Raw genomic sequence first — 24,393 nt, 5'->3', positions numbered from 1 at the left:
GTTGTGCTGGCGAGCGGCTCTGTGACGTCACCGCCCCCCGCCGCCACCGCCTTCGGCCGCAGCCCGGGGCAGCGCACAGTGCCCGCCCCTGCGCTCCGGGACCGCGGCACCGCGGCACCGCACCGCCTCTAAAATTATAATTATTGGGTTTTGTTATTATTATTATTACTATTATTACAACGAAATTAAACCTCGCGTGCAGCGGCAGAGTTCCGCAGGTGCGGTGGCAGCCGGCGCTGAAGAGCGCAGCATACGCGAAGAGGCTGTGAAGCCCCGGTGCGGTGCGGGCCGGCTGGCCCGGTCCGGAACACCCTGCGGAAGAACGAGATCAGCTTCTCCAGAAGCGACTGGGGAAAACGGGAGCCTGCTCTGCTAATGTCCCGCTGCTTCTGACCTGTGAGGAAAGATGCGTGCGGGCCCATCGGTCGTGGAGGACATCAGTTTGGTTGCTAGTAGAAATCGTGGATTTAAAAATAAAATAAAATAAAATAAAATAAGATAGCCCATTGTGCCCCATTAGAGAGCTGAAATAGAGTAGATACCTCTGAATAATCACACGAGAGAAGGATACAAGTAGAGAAAATAATCTTCGCAATCTCTTAAGTGCTGGAAAAAGAAACATCAAAAATAGCAAACAGGCTGCAGGACGGTGAAACATTAAAACAAAGGACACCTCCAGTATATGCCAAAACAAGATTTTCTTCCCTTTTTTATTATTATTTTTTATATAAAAAAAGAAGGAAATGTATGCTCCATGATTCCAGGCTGGAACAGAAACGAAGCAGAAGCTTCAATGCCACGTGATTTTTTTTCCTCAAAATATTTTTGCTCTGTCCAGGAGGGAACTTAAAATCCTGCTGTGCCAGTGACTTTGCAGCAACATAAGAGCTGCAGTGTTTTTCCCTGTCGTGGTCACCATCTGTTAGCCTCAGTATGGGTAGTTGTGCCCAGTCTGGAAGCTACTGCTGCCTCATATGGCTGACCAGCCTCCTATATCTATGTAGTGAGATATACTGATAGTGAGATTTGCAAAACAATGTGGATAGCACATGCCACTTCATTTAATTAGCAAATACACTCCTAAATCCACTGCAGTGCTTCAAATACTGCAATAAAAAGCTGATCTGAAAGAACAACCCAGTCATTACAGAGGAAAATGATAGTGCAAAAAGTTCAACATTATGGTATAAAATGTTGCTTTATACAAACTGCAATTCTGTGGTCATGCAGTTTAAGCAAGATACAGCACTGGACTGGAAAAAGAGGTTTGCGTGCTCACAGGTAAAGAGATGAGAGCCCTCCTGATGAGGCAGGTTGAAGGTCTTCCTGACATAGCCTTCAGCAACCTGCTGCAGAAGAGGAGTAGAGGAGATCCCTTTGGGCTGAGCTCCTTGGTCCCGTTGGCTGGGGACCAAGTCCTTAATAAATTACACCCGTGAGGTCAGTGAACCTGGAAGAAAGACCAAAGTCTATGGTTACTCATGAGACCAAGGGATCATCTTTTCAGCTGAAAAGAGCACAAGTGCTACAGCAGCCTTTTTCCCCCAGCCCATTCCCACATCAGAGTTTGGGAGAAGTGTTGGCATGGAGCTATTACTCTAGTTTTGCATGGGTATTACCCTTGCAGCTCCTGGCTGCCAGAGCATGAGACAAATGTCTAAAATAGCACTGAAAACTGAATTTTCATTCTTTTCTACACAGTACTCCCTTCTTCCCTTGGCAAATCACACAGAATCTGCTATTAAATATCATCTCAAATTAATGCCGGTTTTCCGTATGCTACAGACTTGCCCATGTGTTACCATCACCAGCAGCATCGCTGTGAAGACAGCCAGGATGAGAGACAGAGATCTCCAGGTAGAATTTTGTCATGGTAGGCCATGACAAAGCCCAGAAAACATTGAAACAGAGAGTGAAAGCATTGGGCTGCCTGTTTAAACATAGAGAAGTTGTACCACAATCATACGAGCTTGTCCAGCTGCAGGTCCGAAAGGGACCTCAGCAAACTGTGAAGGTTTGGAAGTCAGGCTCCAGATGCCATCAAAATGCACAAACATCCTTTATCCTGTACGCCTGGATACAGGATACCCCTCCCCTTTCAGGGGAGGCTGGCAGAGGGTGGCAGGTGACCACCAAGTGACAACACAGCTGGAGCTTTAGCAGTCATGGGGGGACCCTCCATTTCTTACACACCCTGGGTCTGTCATTGCAGAAGGTAAGAACGTGTAGAATATGTCTTGTGTTTGTATCTTTCAGCCCTGCAGCTTTTCTAGCAATTGTACTCTAGAAATAATCTAGTGTTACAACCTGAATATATGCAGTCTGTGTCAATAAAGCACTCAAGTGTAATCATCTTTCGAAGAGCTTAGCACACTTGCACGAGGCAATTGCTTTGCTCTAAGTTCACCCCTCCGAGTTAAGCACAGTAAAGTCAAGGCCGAATGACACAGCACACTCTTTCAAGGCCAAAAGAAGATCTGAGGCAAAGATCAGGGGTCAGGCTGCAACAAGGCTGTGCCAGATGAAGGCTTCTGCCCTCCAGCACTCCTCTTGTTGCTTCTCTGTCCACAGCCCTACCGGCTTTGCCAGCTGCAGGGATCACATGAGGGCTGCTTAATCTGTGTCAGGCAAAGCTGGCCACGTTAGCTGAAGCCAATGAGGGCTGTGACCTGTTCCTTGGGGTCAGCTCAACCTGGAGGTGACAGCTTCTAGCTGGTAACCACATGCAGCTGGAAAGTGAAGTGTCCTCAGCCAGGGCAGGTAGGTGGAGCGGTGGTTGGGACCACAAAACTCCCTCAAACATGGGTCATGGAGAGACATGGCAGAAAAAACTGCCCTGAATGTGTAGTCATAAGCAATAATTATACCTTTGCTCATCCAGAGATTAAGGTTGTTCCAGGTAAATTTTAGGACTGTTCAAAAACCTAAGTCATGTCAGACTCTCAGAAGCGAGGGCTGGGTCATGGTGTCTGCTCCTCTTCTAATAGAAGCGAACATTTCATATCAGGCAGCCTGTAAAGTTATCAAGTTCAGCATCAGTGTCTTGTCCTTACTTCACCTGCTTGGATATCATCTTGGAACTTTTATGCTCTGAAGGTTAGAAACCACCTAATTTCCATCCTGAGTATGCTCAAAGCCAGTGTACAGCCACCTGATCTGCAACAGGTATCATGATTTGACACAAACATCTCACTCTTACAATACCTCCCTGCTGTATTTACCAATATTGAGTTCATTTTGTGATAAAATAATGGTATAAGGTGGTGGTGCTTATCAGAATTTATTTCTATTCCTCAGTCTTTTAATTTAGGTACTCATAGTGATCCAAAGAAAATGCATTTCTTTCACCAAACCATGATCTTTCTACAGGCAATGGTGAGTCACCTGTGATTTTGGTGGGGATAAAGCTCTGCCAGCCATGGCTGGGTGGCAATAATGGAGCAGAAGCAAAGAGTGGAAACTTTCTGAAGCTGCTGGAAAGACTTCCACTGCCTTCCATGGGCTGCGTGTTGAATTCCATGTTATATTCCATGTTGAAGAATAGAGAGAAGGAAGGTATTAGAGAAGTTCAGTGGCTATTCAGGTGTGTAAGAAATATCCCCAACCAGAGTTGTGGGAGCAGATTACACCATCATCATTGCCAGTTCCACTCCCTAGAGTGTATGTAATTTTTTTTCCCAGTCTAATTATGTCACTAGATTTCCACCTGTCCGTTTCATCGTCAAGATTATCCAGAAATGTAGGCCAGTGCCTCTCTTGTTGGCTATATTGAGCATAGAGGTAAAGGAAACAGAGATGATCCATTTTCTAACACACTTATCCCAGTGTGGGATAAGCTGGGCTCAGTTTTGTTAAGACCCCCAAACTACATGATGTAGTCTCTGTAAGACTGTAGGGATGATGTTTGGCAAATAATTGAAAGCACATTCCAAAAAGTGGGAGATTTCTAAAAGCTGTGGTTCAGCATAGTTTAGCTATGACTTGAGAGTAGAGAAAGGCCATATGCAGGGTTGATATGAAGCACAGAAAAAACTGCAAGAGACTGATGGCCCAATTATGAGCTATGTGACTCAGATGCTCCACATATTACCCAAATCTGTGGAATTTAAATTAAAAAAAAAAAATTAAAATGGTGCATTTCTGAGTGTACAGTAAGACTGAACTAATAGGAGAAAGAGGTGCAAAACCTCCATTTGAGATTATGGAGAGCAGTTAAAACTACTAGCTTGAGTATGAACTAAAAAACAAAAAAGGAGTGAAATAAAGTGAAAACAGGTGACTGCATGACTGAATTGGTGTTAAACTGTCAAGATGGAAATTAGATCCAGAGATGAGCATGTCTGAGTCTGAAGCAGTTAATAAAATTGTGATCCAGAGGTTTAGCATCAGTAATGAAAAAAAAAAATGCTGTGTGTGAAAAAAGAGAGAATTGAAGAGAGAGGGAGTCAGCACCCTTCAGGTCCCGGACGGATTTCCCAAGGAAGCCCCTGAGAAAGGGACTAACTGGGTCCTTGGAGAGAAGTAGTCAAGTTTGTTTTTCTTGAAAGGTGAAAGATCATGACAGAAGTTGCAAGCCTGGGAGAGGAAGTAGAAACTGGTGCTGTCAACAGGGATGGAAAACCCAGGATGTGAAGATGTCCTCAGATGAGAGATGGGAGTCACAGGTCTGGTCACAGGAGAGCCCTGTGCCTACATGAGGTCTGTATGTCTCAGCAGCATCAGAGGACACACCTGGAGGCAGGTAAAATGCCTCCAGCCTCTGGCAGAGAGAGAGCCTGGTGTCTGCTGCCCTGTTTCTGAAGGAATCCAGTTCTGGGAAAGCAGCAGGGGCTCTGCCCTCCTCATGCAAAGATCCTTCTGCCGAATTGCAGAGAGGAAACTGTTTAACTTGTTTGTAAGTCTTTGGCACCTGTGATTGTGTTGCACATTATAAACAGGTCAGACCAGCCAAGCTGGCATACACCACTGCGGTATCCCCAGGGTCCCTTCCCTTTCTGTTTACTTTCTTTTTTTAGCCTTTATGCTAATCTCTCCATCTATAACAAATACACAATATTCTTGTGAGCGATTTTCAAGGGGGAGTAACACTGGCAGCCCATGAAGTGTCCTGACAGGCGTGTTGACACAGCCAAGCTGTGACTTGTTACTGAGGGGAATGCACAGTGCTCCTCCAGCAGCAGGATGGGAGCAGGGAACAGGATGTGGAACCCAAAATGGACCCGGTGTTTCTCTCCTCTCAAGCCTGGTTGCTGTCTATGCACTCACATTTAAAGTTTTTTCCCAAAACTGCTTGTTTCTAGATGTGCCCCAGACTCCCCACCTGGGCACAGCCATGGAGCAGGTGTTTGGGCTGGGTCCTCTGGGAGGTCGGGCAAGCTGATTTGTGGCTGCAGGGCTAGGATCTTCCTCAAAGGCACTTGGGAGACTTATGCTCTTTTTAGTACAGGTGGTGACAGGAGCACCACTGCCCATGTTTCATTTAATGACCCAGCACCACCCTAAGAAGTGGAAGACTGGGTTCAACAGTGTCCTTTGCATCTCTTTGCTGCCTGGAGAGTGGCTGCACCCTGGGTGCAATGAGTCGGCTCAGCCTTTGGCCTGTGCTGGCCCCTTTTTTTCCCATCTCCCATGTCAGAGGTAAAGGTGTGCAATGGAGCAGGACACTGTCCTGGGATTCAGCAGCCCATTTCATAGCAATGATGCTACTGCTTCTATGCTACAAGGCACAAGATTTCTCTTGGGATGGGAATATGAATATAGGCAAACTGGTTAACAGCCACTAAATAAACTCCACAAGCACTGGAGAAAAGACCTAAGGAGGGAAGGAGAAGTATCTGGTGCATGCATCATGACCCATTGAAGCCATCATGTCCTATTGAAGCTCTGGCCTTGAGATGGACATCTGTGTAGCTGTTATCCTCATTGTACCAAGAAGAGGTTTAAGCAATTGCATATTTCAGGCAAAAATTGAAATAAAAGTAACCAGAGTGCTCACAAAGGTAGACAAACACCAGGCTGTGCCCCTTTCACATCTCAGATTATGATAATTAATTTTGTGTTGTGCCATGGAAGCAGAAGAAAAAGAAACAGTTTAGAAGCAGTAGTGATCAATGAAGTCTCATAATGCCCCCAAGATGCATATAAATGCTACATCCAAGTTGACAGATATGTAAACTAAGACACAGGTATGTAAAATACCTTGCCTGTGGACATGCAGGGAGTGCACATTGACTTCTGGATGGTATAACTGGGAGGCACTGGCACCCTGACTCACATTCTCTAGTTCTCAGCACTGGGTGACAGGGCTGGCAAAGCCAGTGAGATAACCATGGCTGACATCTCTGCAATATCATTATTTACAGCCTTTAATCACTGTTAAACAAATTTAAAAAATGAAATTACATGTAAAAAGATGGGAACTACAGAGCCTAAAAAATGCAAACATATTCTTCCCCATCAAATCTGATTAGATTTACCAAAATCAGTGTGCATTGATCTGTGATTCAAACAGTATGCTGATAACAAATTTTCGTGATACACGTGGTTATGAAGCTACTTGACTAGACTATGAATTAACCCCTTTACAGAAGCTCTCAGCACATTTTCTCTGTGAGCTCTTCCACAGGCAGCTTTTAATCCCCAAATCAATGGGGGATTACATTGTTTAAGGTTTGCCAGGCTCTGCTGAGCCTCCAGCAGAGAAGAGAGGCAAGCGGGATATTCATCCATTTTTAGCCACCCATCTAAGCAAACTGTAGTATGTGCTGGGAAAAGACCTTTCCACTGCTAGGCAGGGTGACTTATTCTGTTGTCATGCTGGATAGCTTTACCTCAGTAGTGATGGGCAGAGAAAGTGTGTGTTGCATGAAAAGCATCACAAAACCAGATTGTCAGTCCAGAAAACCAGCACCACACAGATCCCGCATGCTGTTATTTGCCTTCCTGATGGTGTCCAGAAGGATTTAGGATTTTTTTTCCCTCAGCTCATGACAGTGAAGGCATGCTGATCTCTTTGTTTTGTGTTACAGCCAAATGACCCTGTTAGGTACAAGTGGATGGAAGTGAGAAAATGAGGGCAGAGCAGGTAAGTTTTAAAGAGGTCAAGGAAATCCTTGAGGTGCCAGGAGACACCAAAGGACAGGATTTTCCATCTGTGCTCAGTTTCAGCTGAGCTTTGCATCCACTCACGCCTGAGAGCTTCAGAAAACATGCCTTGCCTGAGAGACAGAATGCATAAGAGCTTAAAGTTACCTAGAAAAAAATGGCAGAGGGTAGTAAGTGCACTTGCATCTGTCTCTAACCCAAATTTATCCTTTCTCTTCTCTTTTCACCCAGAAATTGTTATTGCTTCAGAAGAGGAAAACTTCAGCAGGTTTTTTTGCCTGATCTTTAAAAGCAATGAGCATCCCCAACAGTGGTTGAAGGGAATGAGACCTTATCAGCACCCCTGGAAACTGACTTACTCTGTGTTAAATCACGTGTAACAACAGTACCCACCCTGCAAAGCAGTCATGACCAGGGTGTTAATCACTGAGCACTGGCACAGTTTGCTGAGGGATGTAGTAGAGTCACCATCCTGGGAGATATTCACAAGTCATGGTCATAGTCAAAAGGTTGTAGTCCTGGGCAGCCTGCACATGGTGAACCTTTTTCTGCAGGGGAATGGACTGGATAAACTCCAGAGGTCCATTCCAACATCAGCCCATCTGTGATTCTGTGATGCAGAGAGAAGGCCATGAGGATACCCAGCATGGCAGCTGTTTCACTGTGGCCCACTGTCAGCAGAAGGTAGCTCAATACAGTGAGAAATCATCAAGTTCTTAGTTTGGGGACTGGATTGTTTATGGCTCAGTGAAAATTACTGTGCAGCTCCATAGTCCAGCTTATCTTCAGTGTGCCATGAGCTTGTTATCCCAAGATTGACACTTATAAAAATTTTGATAGAATCATAGAATCATAGAATCATAGAATTGGCTGGGTTGGAAGGGACCTCAGAGATCATCGAGTCCAACCCTTTTACCACCGTTGCGGTTGCTAGACCATGGCACTGAGTGCCACATCCAGTCTCTTTTTAAATATCTCCAGGGACGGAGAATCCACTACTTCCCTGGGCAGCCCATTCCAATGCCGGATCACTCTCTCCGTAAAGAAATTCTTTCTAATATCTAACCTAAATTTCCCCTGGCACAACTTAAGACCATGCCCTCTTGTCTTGTTGAAAGTCGTCTGGCAAAAGAGAGTTACATCAATGTAATATGGGCACAGTCATGCTAATAAAATATTTTTTCCACCTAGAAAGAGCTCATACCTGAATTAACATTTTTATTTTAGTAGAGGACAGGAAATGGCCTCAAGTTGCTCCAGGAGGAGGTTCAGATTGGGTATTAGGAAAAAAATCTTTTTTGAAAGAGTGGTCAGGCACTGGAAAAGGCTACACAGAGAAGTGGTAGAGTCACCATCTCTGGAGGTGTTCAAAACACCTGTAGACATGGTATAGGACATGGTTTGGTTGGCATGGTGGTGTTGGGTTGATGTTTGGACTTGATAATCTTAGTGTTTTTTTTCCAACCTTAATGATTCTATGACTCTTTGATAGGGGATGGACTGGGGTTAGTGGGAGGGGGAGGGTCCTGGTGCAAATCCTAACAGTCTGAGCCCTGACCCCTGTGCTTCCCTCACCCTGGCCAGGCTGCCAGTCCTTTTTGCTGAGTCCCTGCTTCAAACCAGCTGAGCCACAGTCACACAGAGGACAAGAAGAAGACAGACAACTTGTCTGTACTTAAGTGGTACTGCATTTTTGTGATGCTAGGGGGAAAAAAAAAACCAAAACCAAAAAAAGCATCAGCTGAACTTATTTCATAAACCATAGTTAAGTGGTAGAGCAGCATGGTGTGAATTATATCCTTTTCAAGCTAAATTGCCCTCTGCAAGCTGTGAATTACTGCATTTTCCCATCCACACCAGAATTGTCTACCCGAGGTGGTTACCAGAAGAAACAATGCAGGTCCTGAAAGTAGTTCAAACTGGAATGGGCTGCAAAATTTATAAAATCCTGTCAGCCCTTCAGTTTTAAATTGGATTTGGCTGAACCAGTTTTAAAACTGGATGGAGAGCCAGGACAGTCCAGGAGGTTCACCTGGAGAGGCAGAGGGTGGAAATTCAGCTCCTCATGCCTACGTTTATCAGAGCAGTGCCCACCTCTACCAGGGAGGGTGGAGTGATAAAAGGCTGATAAAAGGCTGAGCTCAGCAGACATTAAAGGAAGGCTGTTAGTAAAGATCAAAAGGTAGGAATGAGAGATAGAGCTGGAACATTTGCAAAGTTACCAAAGCCTTCCAGTGAGAATGAAGAGATAGATGCTGTGATGCTAAATGAATGGAGCAATCTAGATAATGATAACATAATTAAATTAATTAAGAGAAGATTAAAGAAAGATTGCAAAATTAACCTTGTAATCCTGGCTTTACTGGAGTCAGTAAGTGTTTTGTGGTTTGTGTGGTGCTTCATGAAGAGGCCAAGATCTTACTCCTAATGCATACCAAGACAAAGGAAGGTAAGAACTGAAAGCTAATTCACAAAGACCCAAATCAATCAAGGAATAAATAAGTTGTGGTGGCCTCATAGTCACAAAATTGAAATCATGCATGACTGGAGCATCCAGCAGGATAAATATGATTTGAACATCATGACTGATCTGCACACTATAACACGGCTGTGGTAGGATGGACTGTACTAGATTTACTGCAGTGTCTGACAGGACAAAGCTTTCTATTAAAAGTGTTTTAAACAGATTTGAATTGGCAAAGTCAGTTCACACTGGATTGGCACTTTGCCTCGTGTGCATGTGGCATGTGTGTTCAGGAGCTGGGACTCTTCAGTGAGATTCACTGCTCCTCCAAGCAAGCTCCCCAAGAGCCAGCAACAAGCACATTTACAGAGGAACCTCATGGAAACATCAACTGGGCTTAAAATCTTCTGGCATGTAGCATTGCTGTACAGTTGTGCATGACATTAGTACAACTTTGGCCACAGATTTCAAGAAAAAGGAGTGTGGAGATGAGTTGGAGGGATGGGGTGACCAGGCCATGTGGTGCAGCTGCACAGACTTTAGTGGCAGTCACATCACTGCCCAGATACTGTACTCCAGCTGGTAAGCAGGTCATAACTATCTGGTGATTATTTTTGCCTCCCAGAGTCCTGCTAATGCTTTCACAGTTTGTGTTCACTGTTTTGAGTGTCACACACATAGGCCTCAGTTTTAGGGAAGCATGCTGAAATGAATGGGGAAGGGGGTGGATTCATTTTAATCAATCACTAAAAATTAGGTTTCAAATAAAAATGCTGATGTTGATGAATACTTTTGCCCTTGTAAAACATAAAAAAATGTATTACTGTTCCATAAGGGCAGGATACTGTTTTTTTGTCTCTCTTTTGCAAATACAAAAAGAGGGAAGTATTTTTCAGCAAGAGTCCAGTTTTATGGGGGAGGGGGAGCAATAATATGTTACATAGCTGAATCACTTTGATGTCAATTTTATTTTGCAATCACTTCATAATATATTCATATAGCCTTTTACATTCCCTCAAAGTCTAGACACAATACAATACTACCATACTCTTTACCATAATGATGAATGATAATGGGAACACATAATAAGATTTTACTTGTGCCCAAAGAAAAATCTTCTCTTTCCCAGATGAGAGGAATTTTGCAGATCAAATTAATATTATAAAACAGTATAATTTATCAAAATAATATGTATTTTCTTCTCTGAATCCATTGAGAATCACAATGTCTGCAGCCAATAGAGAGTGAACTAGTGGAGTCTGATGGATTTTTTTGGAAAATTTCTGCTTATGAAAAATATTGAGTTGATAAAATTGAAAAAAAAACAACCCACAACCCTCCCCCCAGCCCCTCCCCCCCCAAAAAAAAGTTCCCTTTTCACTCCAGTTCATCCCATTTATAATATATAAAAAGTCCAATATTTGAAAGCTAGGTTGGAGCTGCTATAGAGCATTACTCCTTACTGTTGATGAAACACCCAAGTCCAAGGCAGAAGTATCTGTGTTCAAGTTCATCAGAAATAATGGGTCATATTTGATTTCTCTCTGAAATACATATGTGCCTGGAACAGAGATTATAGCATAATGCTTGCAAAATACCTCATTACATCCTTTTAATCTAGACTGGTTACTTTCCTATTCCTGCATTTCACATGAGTGAAAAGTAAATTATAGAAGTGTGGAACAGTGAAAAAACCCTGATAGAAACTGGGGGAGGAAAGGCCATCTCTGCTGTCTGATCCAGGATCCTCACTGTATTTTCTGCATTTATATTTGGTTTTAGGTACTTCAGCACTCTTTCTGGGAGGCCTTGTTCTGGTAGCAGTTATTACAGCCCACCGGGTATTGCAGGCACAACTTTTTGGCAGGGGAGGAACACTGGGGGTGTTTTTATACCATGAGGAAGTTTGCAAATATTTAGCTCACATTTACTGTATCTGGAGAGTTGCAGAGCTGATGCCTCTTCCCCTAATTTGTCTTTAGTGCATCTCGGCTTTGGTCACAAGCCAAAAAGGGCTTTGTCAGACACTCAGCCGGGCACTAGATCAGAGGAACTACCTGCACGGAGAGGCTTTGTGTGGCTCTGCTGTCGTCACGGAGCAGATTAATGGGAGAAAAAGCAGTGGAAAGAAGCTCTCACTCCTGCAGCTGCGTCTCTCTGAACAGCCCCTTGCACACGCGTGGTGCCTGAAAGAAAAATGTGCGGGGAAAGGGGAGCGCGGCCCTGTGACTGCAACCTACAGCCAGCCCCAAAGGGTCTGTGGGACCAGGGCTTTGCTTTCGATACTGCACACTCACACTTTAGCCTGCAGGGTTTTGGGGGGTTACTTATAGTACCTGTACTTTCTTTTTGCTTCTCCTATTTCTGCCCCCTTTTATCACTGATAAATTAGCGTGAAGAAAGTTGATGGGTATAATTAGTTCGAAGCAGTGTTAATTTCTCTGCTTGGAACTCTTTGTTACCCAGTTAGATTGCTCCATTTTTTGCAGCTCTTATTTTAAAACCTCTTTATTCATTGCACCTAATCCTTCACATTTTTTTTTTTTCTAAATCCTATATGGAAAACATCATTCCACATAATTGGGACATAGGAGTTTGTGATGAAAATTACACATGGTTTCAAGGAAAGATTTCTCGGAATGGAGATTTATTCAATGGAACAGCAGCTATATCAAGATCTGTAGAGAGACAGACATAAAGGCTGAGTTCAGCAGCAAACTGCAATCAACATAACACATAATATCAGGAACAATTCTCTCTAGCTGCTTTCTCACAGACTTGTGTAGAACACAGGGGAGTTCCACTATTTACATATCAAGCTGGAAAATGGAAATAGTGCTTGTGGGAATAAATGACTGCTATCCAGGTCAGCTGGAGTTTTGCAGCTCCACTCTCAGATGATTTTTTCCTCATGTCTCATGGCTTCAAACACAACCATGCAGGTGTTCCTCATAGCTTGGGTGCCATGCATTGGTGGCAACTTGAAGCAAAGTTTGCTCAACAACTATGAATATTAAAGAGCTTTGGGAAGCAGCAAACTAAACTTTTTTATCATACACACTAATATTTAGCACCAAAGGTCATACTTTTTATTACCAAAAAAATTAACTTATTTGATAGGAAGACAGAGTATGGGCACCCTTAGGCATAAAGTCTTTGGGCTCAATACAGATGTGAAAAAACACCCTGTCATATAGCCAAGAACCAGTTAAGAGGTGGCATCATCTCTTCCTGGCCAGTGTCTCACCCAGATCTGTTCCCACCTGGATGCATGATATCTGCAACAATTCCCTGCTGTGTATTGCTCACACCTCTGAGTCTACTGCCATCAGCAAGATGCTCCAAATGCTGGCATCCTCCCTTTGCTCAAGATATCTATAAGAGACAAATGACAGAATTAGGGAAAAACCCCTTTGACTTCTTAGGTGTAATTCTGAATTATGGATAGTGTTCTCACCACTGCCTGTCCCCCTTGACTCTACAGCTATGCCTGAGATGAGTCAATGGCAAAAAAGTCAGGTAAAACCTGATGAACATCAAATATTTTGTACTGGAAATGTAATCTGGCTTTTGTCACTCATTTCTTGATTTTTTTTTTTCTAGGCAGCTTTAGGCCTCATCTGTGTGTAAACCCCAAGGGGAAACCAGGGGTTAGTTTTCAGTCAGTTAGTTTTTTTTTTTCCCCAGAGGGTCCCATAGATGTCCTTTCAAATTGAGGAAATAGCAAACCTGTAAGCTAGGAAGTAAATCCTGAGTTCCCTTCTAAGCTGTTTGCTTGTGCTAGGAGCTAGGATCCCCAGTGATTTTTAAATTGTTCTGATAATTCACTGGCTCTAATGCAAATCCATTAAAAAAAATTAATTAAAAAAAAATCTAGCTTGATTGAAGATGGCTCATTTCTGTATATGAAACAACCACCTCTACCTTCCTTTTTGAATAAAATTGTATTTGAAATGAAGTAGTCTGGCTTCCTTGCAGTTTACAGTAATTCTATTCTACTTACCGGAAATTCTCCTTTTAGGAAAAAATCTGATGAAATGTTCATAGAATCAAGAATGTTAGGTTGGAAGGGACCTCAAGGATCATCTGGTCCAACTCTTGTTTGTCATTTCTTATCTGACTGCACTGGCTGCAAAGTGCTACAGAAGCAAGAGTGGTTATGGTAGGGGCAAGTAAACTGATTTCTTCATAGACAGTGCTAAAATCGAGAGTATCCTCCACTGGCACAAATCTGTTTCCCTGGAAGAAACATGAAATTTCCACAGGCTCCAATGGGAGACAAAATGAAGCAGACACAGGTGTTTTTGTACACCTCAGTGCTCCCCCATCATATTCTGTATTGATACATTGGAGTGATTTAGATTATTTTTTGTCTGCAAAGACAGAACTTGTGCTGAAGAAAAAAAAAATCAGGCTGGAACCCAAAAAGTCAGTTGAAGGGAAGCAATGAGGACATATAATAAAGGCAATTTTATTTTCACCATGATAGCTTGTTTCTAGTTTCCAACTTTCTTTGATGCCAAATTTTGCCTAATGTTTTTCTGGAAGAGAAGTAAGTTGAAATCTCCTGTGAAAGTAAATGAGCAGAGAGATGAAGTTAAAAATATTTCTTGTATTTCAAGTAGTGTTTTGGTACAGCTGTTTGGCAAGCACCATAAATGCTTACTGAATTTTATTTCAAGGCTCTGAGGCTTTTTTTATAAGCTTATCTCCTTTATTGCTCCAAAACAGCAGCAAAACCCAACGCTTCCCTATCCATATACAATGCATTAGTAACCGAATCCAGCTTAGAAACTCCTGTGAGATATCTGTGTCTTCTAAACATCCTAACCTCTGAGTCAAAAAGTGGAAGCCATCTTCCTCCTTACTGTTGTGGCAGTTTAATGACCAGGAGAGATTTCTTATCCCTGCACGTACAAGCTGTTTTAAATTTTTTTTTTTACTACGTTATTTAGATACTTTGCAATCCTTTAACAAAATAAAAAAGTGTCATAAATATGAAGTGTCATCCCATAAATTCCTGCTCTTCTAGAGTGGCAATTTGGGATCATGTTTGCGAACCGGTGTTCTCTTAGAGTGTCAAAGTGGAAAGCAAACTGATGCACAACTAAAAGATGAGATTAATAAATTAAATGACAGCAGAATCCTATTAATCCAAAGACTGAGGACCTTCTGCAGATGGAAGAAAACGCCAAAACTATTCTCCAAATTATTTAAGAAGCTGACAAACAAGGAGAGATTTCTTAATCACTGTGGACTAACCTCATTTAACGGGAAGAAGTGTCGGGGGGTTACTAACACATGAAACTAGGTGACAGATATTTTTCATAGTTCATGGATGGATCTGCATATCTCTGTTTCAGAGAATAGGGTAGGGGTGCAGTTACAATTCTCAGCCAACAGCTTACTTGTTTTCTGAAGCAGGGTGCACGTCAAAAGGCAAGTGAAATGCATGTTTTTTTAAAATAACTTATCCTGTCTAATAGAAGGTAGAACTTTTCTATTATTCAGAGCTGGAATATGTCCTGCTTTACAGTTCAGATACAATTGACAGTTTCATTTCACATCATTCTCTTTCCTTGTAAGTGAATAACTGAATCACACACTAAAAAGGCAACTGCAGACCACTTCTATAAACCCAGTTACAAGTGGGTGGTGCAGACAAAATTAAGAAAAAAGCTTTGCTTTCTACTGGTTTTCTAAGAGAGCATTTTTTCCCCCAAGAAAGCTTTAGCCCAGCACCTAAAACACTTCATCAGTTTGGATTTAGGCACCATCTTTTGGAAATGCAAAATTATTGGGATACTCAATGCTTTGTGGAGCAGAGACCTTTGGTATCTTCTCTGTCTATATCCCCCCATCCCTTTTACACCTACTCTCAACCCTTCTTCACTCTTTGAACTCAATAGCAGCAGAAAACCTGAACGCTCACAGTCCCAGTTCAGTTGCTGACACTGGGGTAGTAATCTGTCAGTGCTGCTCCTCAAAGGGTCAGAAATCAAATGTGTCTTTAACAGGAATTACAAAAAGTTAAGTAGAAGGTTCAACTTTTTGAAAAGCACCTTCTTTCCCCACACCAAAGGGCTCATTGATTTGTTGCAGAAATTCTGACCAAAATAGAGCTAAGTGGGTGAAAGGAGGTGAAAAAAAGATCAAACCTAATCTTAGGGGCTGTGTCAATCAGGCACTTTATGGCCCCTCCAAAGCTGATCATGAAACAGCTCCTGAATGTAAATATGATATGTCTGGAAAATGATAGGAATCTGAGCTTATTCTCCAGGTAAGAAATAGCTCTTCTTTTCCCTTGGTTTATAGAGGTTTTGTGCGTCCTTACTGTTGAACTTTGCATTCCTTGAAATCCAAAGTAACTATTCACATTAATAAAGTTTGAGAGGAAGATCAGCTCTGCAGATTTCAGCACTTAAAAAGGGAAACCGCTGTTGTTTTAACTACTTCAGCACTCACCATCTCAGTTTATTTTCTTATCCCCTTTCAACTTTTGTTCAAAATCAAACAGGAAGCAATTAAGGTGAGCCTACTACAAAGTAGCCCGCAAAATACATAGCTGGGTCCCTAGAGCGGAATAAAGGTCATGCCCTGAAAATGCAGTTGAACACATGTGGAAGGAATGCAGAGCCCATACACTGAGAATTGTGCAAAAATACAACACCTCAACTTTACTTTCAGCAGGCAGACGGCCACGGCAGACATTGCTATCACGACATTCATGGACACACTGGTGGCAACACAGGTTAAACCAACATAGCACATTAGACTTAATGATTTTATCTACTTGAATTAATACAAGGTGGAGGGAAGAAACTCAGCTCCTCCAAGCTGCAAACCCACCATCCTTCCCTCTCACCTAACTCCCCTTTGACTTTTGGCAGGTCACTGACACAATGAGAAGGAGAGAGATATCATGGAAATAAGCATCTAATGACAACAATGGGAGACAAAACAAAGTCTTTACACAGGATTTAGCTAATTATATTTTGGGCAAATATTTATTTATCTAAAAACAAAATAAAAATTTTTAAAAGAAAATGTATTTAAATAAAAAACAAAATTGTGAAATGTTATGGCACAGAAGTTCAAGACAAGTATAAATCCAGTTGCCACAACTGTTGCGTATTAATGTTGCACATTTTTCTATAAAGACTTTATTAAAGGTATTTACATGGCAATAAGATGTGTAAATATATACAGCAATCTGGGGACAACTTTTTGCTTTTTGATTCTTGTATGAAAAAATGCCTTAAATACAAAATTTTAAAAGAAAAAAAGTTGAAGAGTTCATCCCCAAGCATGAAGAATGTCCCATCATCCCTTATGCCCAAAGTATCAATTATGAGGCAGTTTTGAGGTTCTGGCCAAACCCTTTGAGAGATTCAGCCAGGGTTGTGTAGTCTCAAGTCAAATCGCACAGCATGCAGTTGCAATAGTTCCATCTCAGTGGACTGTTGTAGTTCATAAGTGATATTAGAAACATTAATATTTTATGATGGTTTCAGTCTAGTTTGAGTTACTCTAAGTGATGCCAAAGAGAGTTCCTATGCACAAGAGTTCCTTAGCTGCTCGAGTTTGTGTTTCAACTGTTCTCTCCTCCGCCTTAACTGCTCTTTCTCTGCAATCAGTCTGTGTTCATCTGACTGGATGGAGAGAACATACTCTGTCGCTTTTTTCAGGATGACAACCTTGGGTGCCTTTTCGTTGTTGGCCACCTCAGGTATCTGGTCACGCAAGGCAAAGAAACTCAGCTTCAGCTCATTTCTCCTCTGGCGCTCCAAGACGTTGTGCGTTCGCCTCTTGTCATTCTCTTCTGAATCTGATGTGCGAGGACTTGAGCATTTTCGGTTGTTGCTGATCTGTTTGAGAACTCTGCCACTGTCCAACTTTAGCCGTTTTGCAGCTGGGTATTCGACCTTGGTGGAGGGAGGAGCGGCATAATTGTGCTGATGGATGTTGACGTGACACCGTTTGAGAACCAGCGGGCTGTGGTGGGGCTTACTGTGCTCTTCTGATGTGTCTATGCTGGACTCTGTGCTAGACTCTGTGCTGGATTCAGATTCATTTGCTTCAACTAATGTAACAACATCAACTTCCTCATCTTCCTCTTGTTCTTCTTCTACAAGGGGAGAAAAAAAAAACCCCATAAGGTCATCTGAGCAAATACTCAAGAGTGCAGTATTTGTAAGGGAAGGTTATGCTGAGCTGGAACAGTGAGAAACCCATTGACAAACCCTTCCTAAACCCATTTGATGCTGCTGGACTCCACGCTTTCCTCAAGAGGCTTTCCTTTAAGGAAGCAACGTTTTAAGTGCAATAGGACACAGAGACTGTGCTCCAAACCCTGGCGCCCTGATTTCAAAAATTGCAAAGATCTTGCGTAATTCCAAGGAGCGCATGAAAGATAACAGGAAAGTTTAACCTCGGTTGTCAGCAGTACGCCGCAATAAAGCTCCCAGACTCAAGCTGCCCTTAATTAAGGATTTAGAAGGCTTTGGCCACGCCTCAGAAGAAAGCTTACTTAACACACATGTGTATTCAGAGACATTTTCTGAATCTCTCTTGATCTGCTGATTAGTGGCAAACCCGAGTGGTGAATTAAAAAAAAAAAAAAAAAGAGAGAGAGACAGAAGGCTGTAGCGCTTTGCTTTAAAAACTCAGTTCCAAAACCAAATTTATGATGGACTGGAACGCGCTGTCAAATACCTAAGGAAGTATTTCTAAAACTTTCCCAGCCCCATTCACTCCTCTGCAGTCACTTTCACTAATACCTCCCTGGCTGTACATTCCCCCCGCGGCTCTCGGGCGAGAGTTAACTCCTTCTCAGCCCATGGGTGGCACTGGGAGCCAACTTCCCCGGGACACCGTGCTGGAGACCGACTATGACCCCGTTATGAAAGTTTCTCCTCTACTCCCCCTGCTTTTTTTTTTTCCCTCTTTCATCCCTCCCCCCCTGGAGGGAAAACTGGGCTGGTTTTCCAGGAAATAAACTCGTAGGGAGTCTCTCCCTGCCTCGCTAACGTGGCATTTAAAAAAGCCCACGCGGGGAGGGGCGGCGGGGGGAGAAAGGAGGGGGGGTGAGAGGCGGTCGGGGGGCCCGTCTCCCCAGGAGGCACTGGGCACGACTTTACACAAACACACACCCGGCTACACCACCACCCTGCCCCCCCGAGCACGCGTGGGCCCCACTCACCCGAGTCGCTGCTGGTGGAGGGCGGCGTGTCGTCGCCTAGCAGGGACGCGGGGCTGGCGCCGGGCGGCCCGGCCCGCGGGGCCCGCTCGCTGAGCGGGTAAGGGAAGACCACCGAGGGGTCGATGCAATCGGCGGCGGCAGCCCCCAGGTCGTGCAGGTAGAGGCCGGCCGAAGCGGCGGGGGAGGGGGCGAGGCCGGGTGGCTGCGGAGGCGGCCCCTCGGGCTGCGGGCCGGGGCGGGCGGCGGGGCCCCCCTCCCGCCGGGCCGCCTGGTAGGAGGCCAGCTTCTCGGAGACCACCTTCTCCAGCTTGGCGGCGGCGGAGAAGCCGCTCCACATGCAGTCCTGGATGATGATGGACTTGACGAAGGACTCGTCCTCCGGGTCGCAGATGAAGCTCTGGTTGACCATGTCCCCACCGAGGAGCTCGGTCACTATCTCCAGCTGGTCGGCGGTGGAGGGGAAACAGGAGGCGGCGGCCAGGCTGGAGCGGCGGCTGGGGGAGAGGGGCGGCGTGGGCAGCAATTCAAACTTCTTCCAGATGTCCTCTGACGGGGCGGGGGGCTGTAGCTCGCTGCCTCGCTGCTGCGCTGCCAGGTAGAAGTTCTCCTCCTCCTCCTCGAAGTAAAAGTACGGCTGCACGGAGTCGTAGTCATAATCGTAGTTCTTACTGGGGAAGCCGGCGCTGAGCGGCATCGCGGCTGCTGGTGCCTGCGGGCGGGAGAGGGGAGAGGGGGTGAGCCGGGTGAATCGCGCTCCGCCGCAGGGATCGGCTCCCCCAGGCCTCGGAGGAGCCGCCGGCCCCCCCGGCGCGCAACGCTCCTCCCGGCTCCCCAACGCCCTGTCGGTGGAGAAACGCGCAGTCGCGTTTGGCAATTAAGAAAAAAAATTAACAATAATAAGAAATAATGCTCGACCTCCCTTCACTCCCTTCTGAGCAGAGCTGGGCAACGGGTCGGTAAGATCTAATCTACCCAGAGGTCGAGTGGCGGCCCCCGAACCACCCTCCCCGCGACGGAGACTCCCACAGAGGGGCTCCCGCAGCTCGGCTCGGTTCCCCGCCCGCCGCCCCTTCGCATTCACACGAGTCACCGATTCGGAGCCGCTTCCCTCCCGCGGCCGCAGCTCCATCTCCATCCCGTGTCCCGGGAGCCGGGCGGGAAGAAGCGCCGAGCACCCGGCAGCTTCCTGCCGAGAGCCAGGCTGCGCCCCAGCCAGCCACCCACCTGGGCGTGCTGGCAACGCACGGGGACGGGAAAGGACCTTGGCAAAGTTTGCCAAATCCTCTTATATAAACACATACCTAGGCATATGTATACGTATATTAGCAATACATGCAACAACCATAACCTTCCCGCGCATACGCGGGAGAGGTAAATGCTTCCCTCCTCCCTATGCCCAAAAAGAAAGACAGAAAAATAAATCCGAGAGCAAGGAAAAGGATGGGAAACGCCGGTGCCCCGGCTGAGGAGAGTGTCCCTGGAGAAGGACCGTCGGTATCCACGTCCGCGGAGCGCAGCCCCGCCGGCAGCCCGGGTGTCACCAACCCGTGTCAGTCCAAACGCCAGAACCGCGGGAGAGCGAGTGATGGGAAAAGCAGAACCCCGCAACTCACCGGCTTCTCCAACGCGCCAGCTGCGAAACGTAGCGAGGCAATTATTGCAGGCGGTGCGGGGAACAAGAGAACAAGGGCAAAAAAATATAATAAAAAAAATTAAAAAGAAACGCCGGAAAGGAGGAAAAAAGAAAAGAAAAAAAAAAAAGATAAAACGTCGGGAGAATGTAGATGTCTTCCTCCCACCACGGTTTAAAAAGAACAACACACGCAGCAGCGGAGAGAAGCCGCCTTCACGGCGTGCAGCAGATTGTAGGGTCCAAGGCAGCGCGGCGCGCTCTGTCCGGTACAATAGAAGTTTACTTGCTTTTCCTCCTTTAAAGCGCCGGCGAGAGGCGGGCGGGAGCTGCCGCGGGGGCGGGGGCAGCACCGGAGGGCCCTGCGCGCTCCCGCCCTCCCGCCCCTGGCTGCCGCGCACCCTGCGCGCTCCCGCCGCGGGGAGGGTGCGCCGCGAGGGGGCGGCCGCACTGCTCCGCGCCTCTTCCACCCTCCCCCTCGCTGGCTGCGGAGAGATCCGCGCCGGCGCTGTTGGCCCAGCCTCTGCCGGGAGGGAGGGAGAAGGGCCGGGGGGAGGCGATGCAGCGTTCCGCGGGCTTTTTTATTTATTTTACTATTTTTTTTTGCCTTTTTACTACGAGCCGCACAAGGAGAGGTCGGAAGTAAACATAGTAAGAAAAAAAAATAAATAAAAACCTAGTAGGGATTAAAAGGCAGCCACTCGCCCTTCCACACCTCCCGCCAGCTTTCCAGCAGGCAGAGCACGATGCCCCCCGATGGCGGCGGCAGGGGAAGGGGCTTCATCTTCCCCTCTACCCTCCTTAAAGGGGCTTCTTCGCAAACCGAGGGCCAGCGGCCGCGCTGAGGGAGGGGGTGGTGGCCGAGAGGAAGGCGTTGACTTCTGGCACAAAAAAGCGTGTGTGGCTCGGACACCCCCTGCCTTCGTCGCCGCTTGATTATCCCGCCTCTGCCGGCGCCTGCAGAGGATTAAACCGGGAGAAGGAAACTGCCGGGGGGCGGAGGCAGAGCCCCACGGGGGTCACCTTGCAGCCGCGCTTCCTTTGACGGTTCCACGGGTGTGCCCACACCCCGGTCTTTTACCGCCCCCACTATGATCCCCACCGGCGTCCTATCTCCACCCCGGGGTGACCCCCTCCTTTTGGCCAACCTCGAGGCTGCTGTCGTGCCCCGACGGGGCGCTCTCCTCTCATCGCTGCGGATCCCTCTGGGACCCCGATGCCGCCAAACCGGCAGCTGCCGGTGCCTCCCACGGAGACTCCCGGCTCCTTCCCGCCATACGGGCGGACGCGACTTCGGTTTACGCACCTGCAGTTCCCCCACCGCTGAGCTGCGCCCCGCGCATCCTGCCCCAGTCCCCCCCGCCGTGGAGCTGCGAGGGGCTCCGCACCCGCAAGGACAGCCTGGAGTGTGTGTGTGTGTGTGTCCCCCCAAAACGCGTCCAGGCGGCTGTCCCATGCCCATGACCACCACGGGCACCACCACGTTTTTGGTTTTTTTAATCCTCTATGCATATTTATTTATTCCTCCTTCCGAGCTTATTCCTAAGCACAAGCCTTGGGGTTGTGATGCGGAACCGGGGCCACCCTGTGAGGCGGGAGGAGCCCCCTCCCCACCCCCGGCCCTGTGCGGGGGGGCGGCCCCGGGTTCCCACGGCCGCCGCGGCTATCGCGGGGACATCGCGCCCCCTCCCGGCCACGCCGAGACCCCGCCCCGCACCTGCAAACCCCCGCCCCGCACCTGTGGCCACCCCCTACCCCGCTGCAACCTGGACTACTCACTCCTAACCCTCCCCAACCCCTCTCCCCCCCTCCCCCCCCAAAAAAAATTCTCCTCCTCCCCCCCCCCTTTTTTTTTTTTTCCTTAACTATTTCTGCTGATCAGCGTTTGCAAACATCAAACTCCTCAACTCCTCACAGAGCAAGCTGCAAGCAAAATTTGGACCATTTTCTCCCATCCTGTTGGTCAAAAAGGAACAAAACAATTTTAGGGAAAAAGGGTGGTAAACAACCAAGAGCTGTTGTCTAGTCATGACGTAGATGCTTCACCTACTGGCATTTTCAGAATCAGATTTACTCTTGCTCTGAGATGGCTTAGAATACATTGCTCTATTTAAAAAAAAACATCACCCCCTGTCTGTAGTAGACCTTGCTGTGAATGGAAATAAGGTGCCTGAAGCCTGGCCTGGGTGCAGACAGAAAGGTACCAGCTCCAAATTAATCCAGTGAAAACTAGTTTAAAACAGGTGTGGACGCTTTCATCTGTTTAAGAACAGCATCAGGATAACGAGATACACAATAAATGTCCTCAAAATTGTAAAAGCCATTGAAGTTCAGCCAGAGCTGGTAACAGTAGAAATGTTCTGAAATTAGTCCAGTACAGATAGCGTGGAAAATTATAGTCCCATTTGTGATTGCAATATAATCATAGAAAGAGCAATTAGCTGTAGTATCACAGAGTATTTTGACTGCAAGTGAGAAATAAGTAACATGAGCAGATGGACTTTTAAAATACCCTGTGTTCGTATGAATAGAAAAACAGGAAAGGAGGACTGGAATAAATGGGCTATTGGAAGATATAGCCTTCAGAGGAAACAGTCTTTAAAATATTCTACGACTTCTTCAGGTCTCAATGCAGACTGTAAGCTTGTTTCTTCTTGGAGAGTCAGCTCTGAGGTGTTCCAGCCCAACTCTTAGGCTGTGTTTTCAGACAGTTTAAGAAAGATATTTCACTCTGATATCTTATGTTCAGCCCCAGCTGTAAAAGAATACAGGCAAGGTATGAAAACAGTAAGTATAAATCTTCAGTAAAAAGGCCATTTTGACAAAATAGCTGTTATAAAAAGAATAAATATAGAAATATAACATTAAGGAGACAGAAAATTCAATATAATTGTTTTGACACGATGCGTTTAGTGATAAATAGGAAATGGGAGGGGGCTGGGCAGAGCTGAGCCCTGGGTGGAATTTATGTGTGATGGGAGAGTGAGAACCTGTGAGAAGCAGAAATGAAAGCAAAACCTGAGAGAGAAGTGGAGGAGGTGGAAAAAGCTATCACACCTCTCTGTATCTAGAACCCCCTGAGACAAGTCAAAATATTGCACGTGCCTATGCCACATACTGTGTGTTTTAGTTTCAGGAGATATCTGCAATTTCTTTTTCAGTGGATGATAAGCCATATAAGAATTGTAGGGCCACCATGAACTTGTAGCTATCTTCAGAAATACCTGCTAAAATACTAATTTGACCTCTCCATAGCTTTGCAGATTGTTGGTCTTCCACTGGTGAGCAACAGGTAAGTACTAACTGGATATTAATTACTCCCAGAAAGTCCTAACCTCTTGTATGAGAGATTTACCCAAACAAATGAGGTCCTTGCGATCAGGGCCACTGAATAGGCTAGCACACCATTGCATATCTGATAGTCCCTGTGCAGGGCATCATGTACATCTCCATTGCTGCTCCAAAGACAGCAGTCCAAATGGCAGGCCCACACTACAGAGTCAAGAAGAATCAGATTTACCCTAATACCACAAAAGCTAGAAAAGAAACATGTTACCTTTTCATTTTTTTCAGAATCTGTAATTTCTTTACCAATAGGAGTTGAGGTGTGTGTAGGCCTATGGTGACAGTGTTTCTGCAATCTGCACAGCATTGACTAAATCAATAACTTCCTATCTGCCTCTTCCAGGCTCAGCAAGACTCATATGCTGCTCCAACAAGTACCATTTCAATGGACTACCCCAGTGTGAAGGAGCAGTGTAGATACCTGGGAAGGCCACTGTCACTTGTCTGTGTACCTGGTGAAAAAAAGCAACTGAAATACACCTCCTGTTGAAGACATAGAGGGACCAGAACCACTGCCATTCTCATCATTACTGTCCCAGTATAGAAGCCCCAGCCATGAGCTGGATGTCTTCAGAATGATAATACAGTCTGCAGGAAACAGCAAAGTAGTTTGTTGTTGATTTGTCATGAGTAAATATGAAAGAGAGG

General features: G+C 45.7%; 1 protein-coding gene across 1 annotated transcript; it reads right to left on the bottom strand.

Annotated features, from left to right (window-relative positions):
• Positions 1-16,556: 16,556 nt before the first annotated feature.
• MYC (MYC proto-oncogene, bHLH transcription factor) lies at positions 16,557-20,705 on the bottom strand. Its single transcript, XM_030446202.1, has 3 exons — positions 20,384-20,705; positions 18,771-19,479; positions 16,557-17,696 (listed from the first exon to the last, which is right to left on the bottom strand). The coding sequence occupies exons 2-3, from the start codon at positions 19,462-19,464 to the stop codon at positions 17,122-17,124; spliced, it is 1,269 nt and encodes a 422-aa protein (XP_030302062.1). The 5' UTR covers positions 19,465-19,479; positions 20,384-20,705; the 3' UTR covers positions 16,557-17,121.
• Between the last annotated feature and the right edge of the window lie 3,688 nt (positions 20,706-24,393).

This window comes from Calypte anna, chromosome 2 (genome assembly GCF_003957555.1).
Source record: "Calypte anna isolate BGI_N300 chromosome 2, bCalAnn1_v1.p, whole genome shotgun sequence".
Classification (NCBI taxonomy): Eukaryota; Metazoa; Chordata; class Aves; order Apodiformes; family Trochilidae; genus Calypte; species Calypte anna.
This window is presented reverse-complemented; position numbering and strand designations above follow the sequence as displayed.

Bases quoted from the DNA above. Each gene is read 5' to 3' on its own strand.
- MYC (XM_030446202.1), bottom strand. From the start codon at position 19,464: ATGCCGCTCAGCGCCGGCTTCCCCAGTAAGAACTACGATTATGACTAC. The intron at 17,697-18,770 runs GTGAGTGGGGCC...CTCCCCTTGTAG, and splicing joins CTCCACCAGCAGCGACTCGG to AAGAAGAACAAGAGGAAGAT.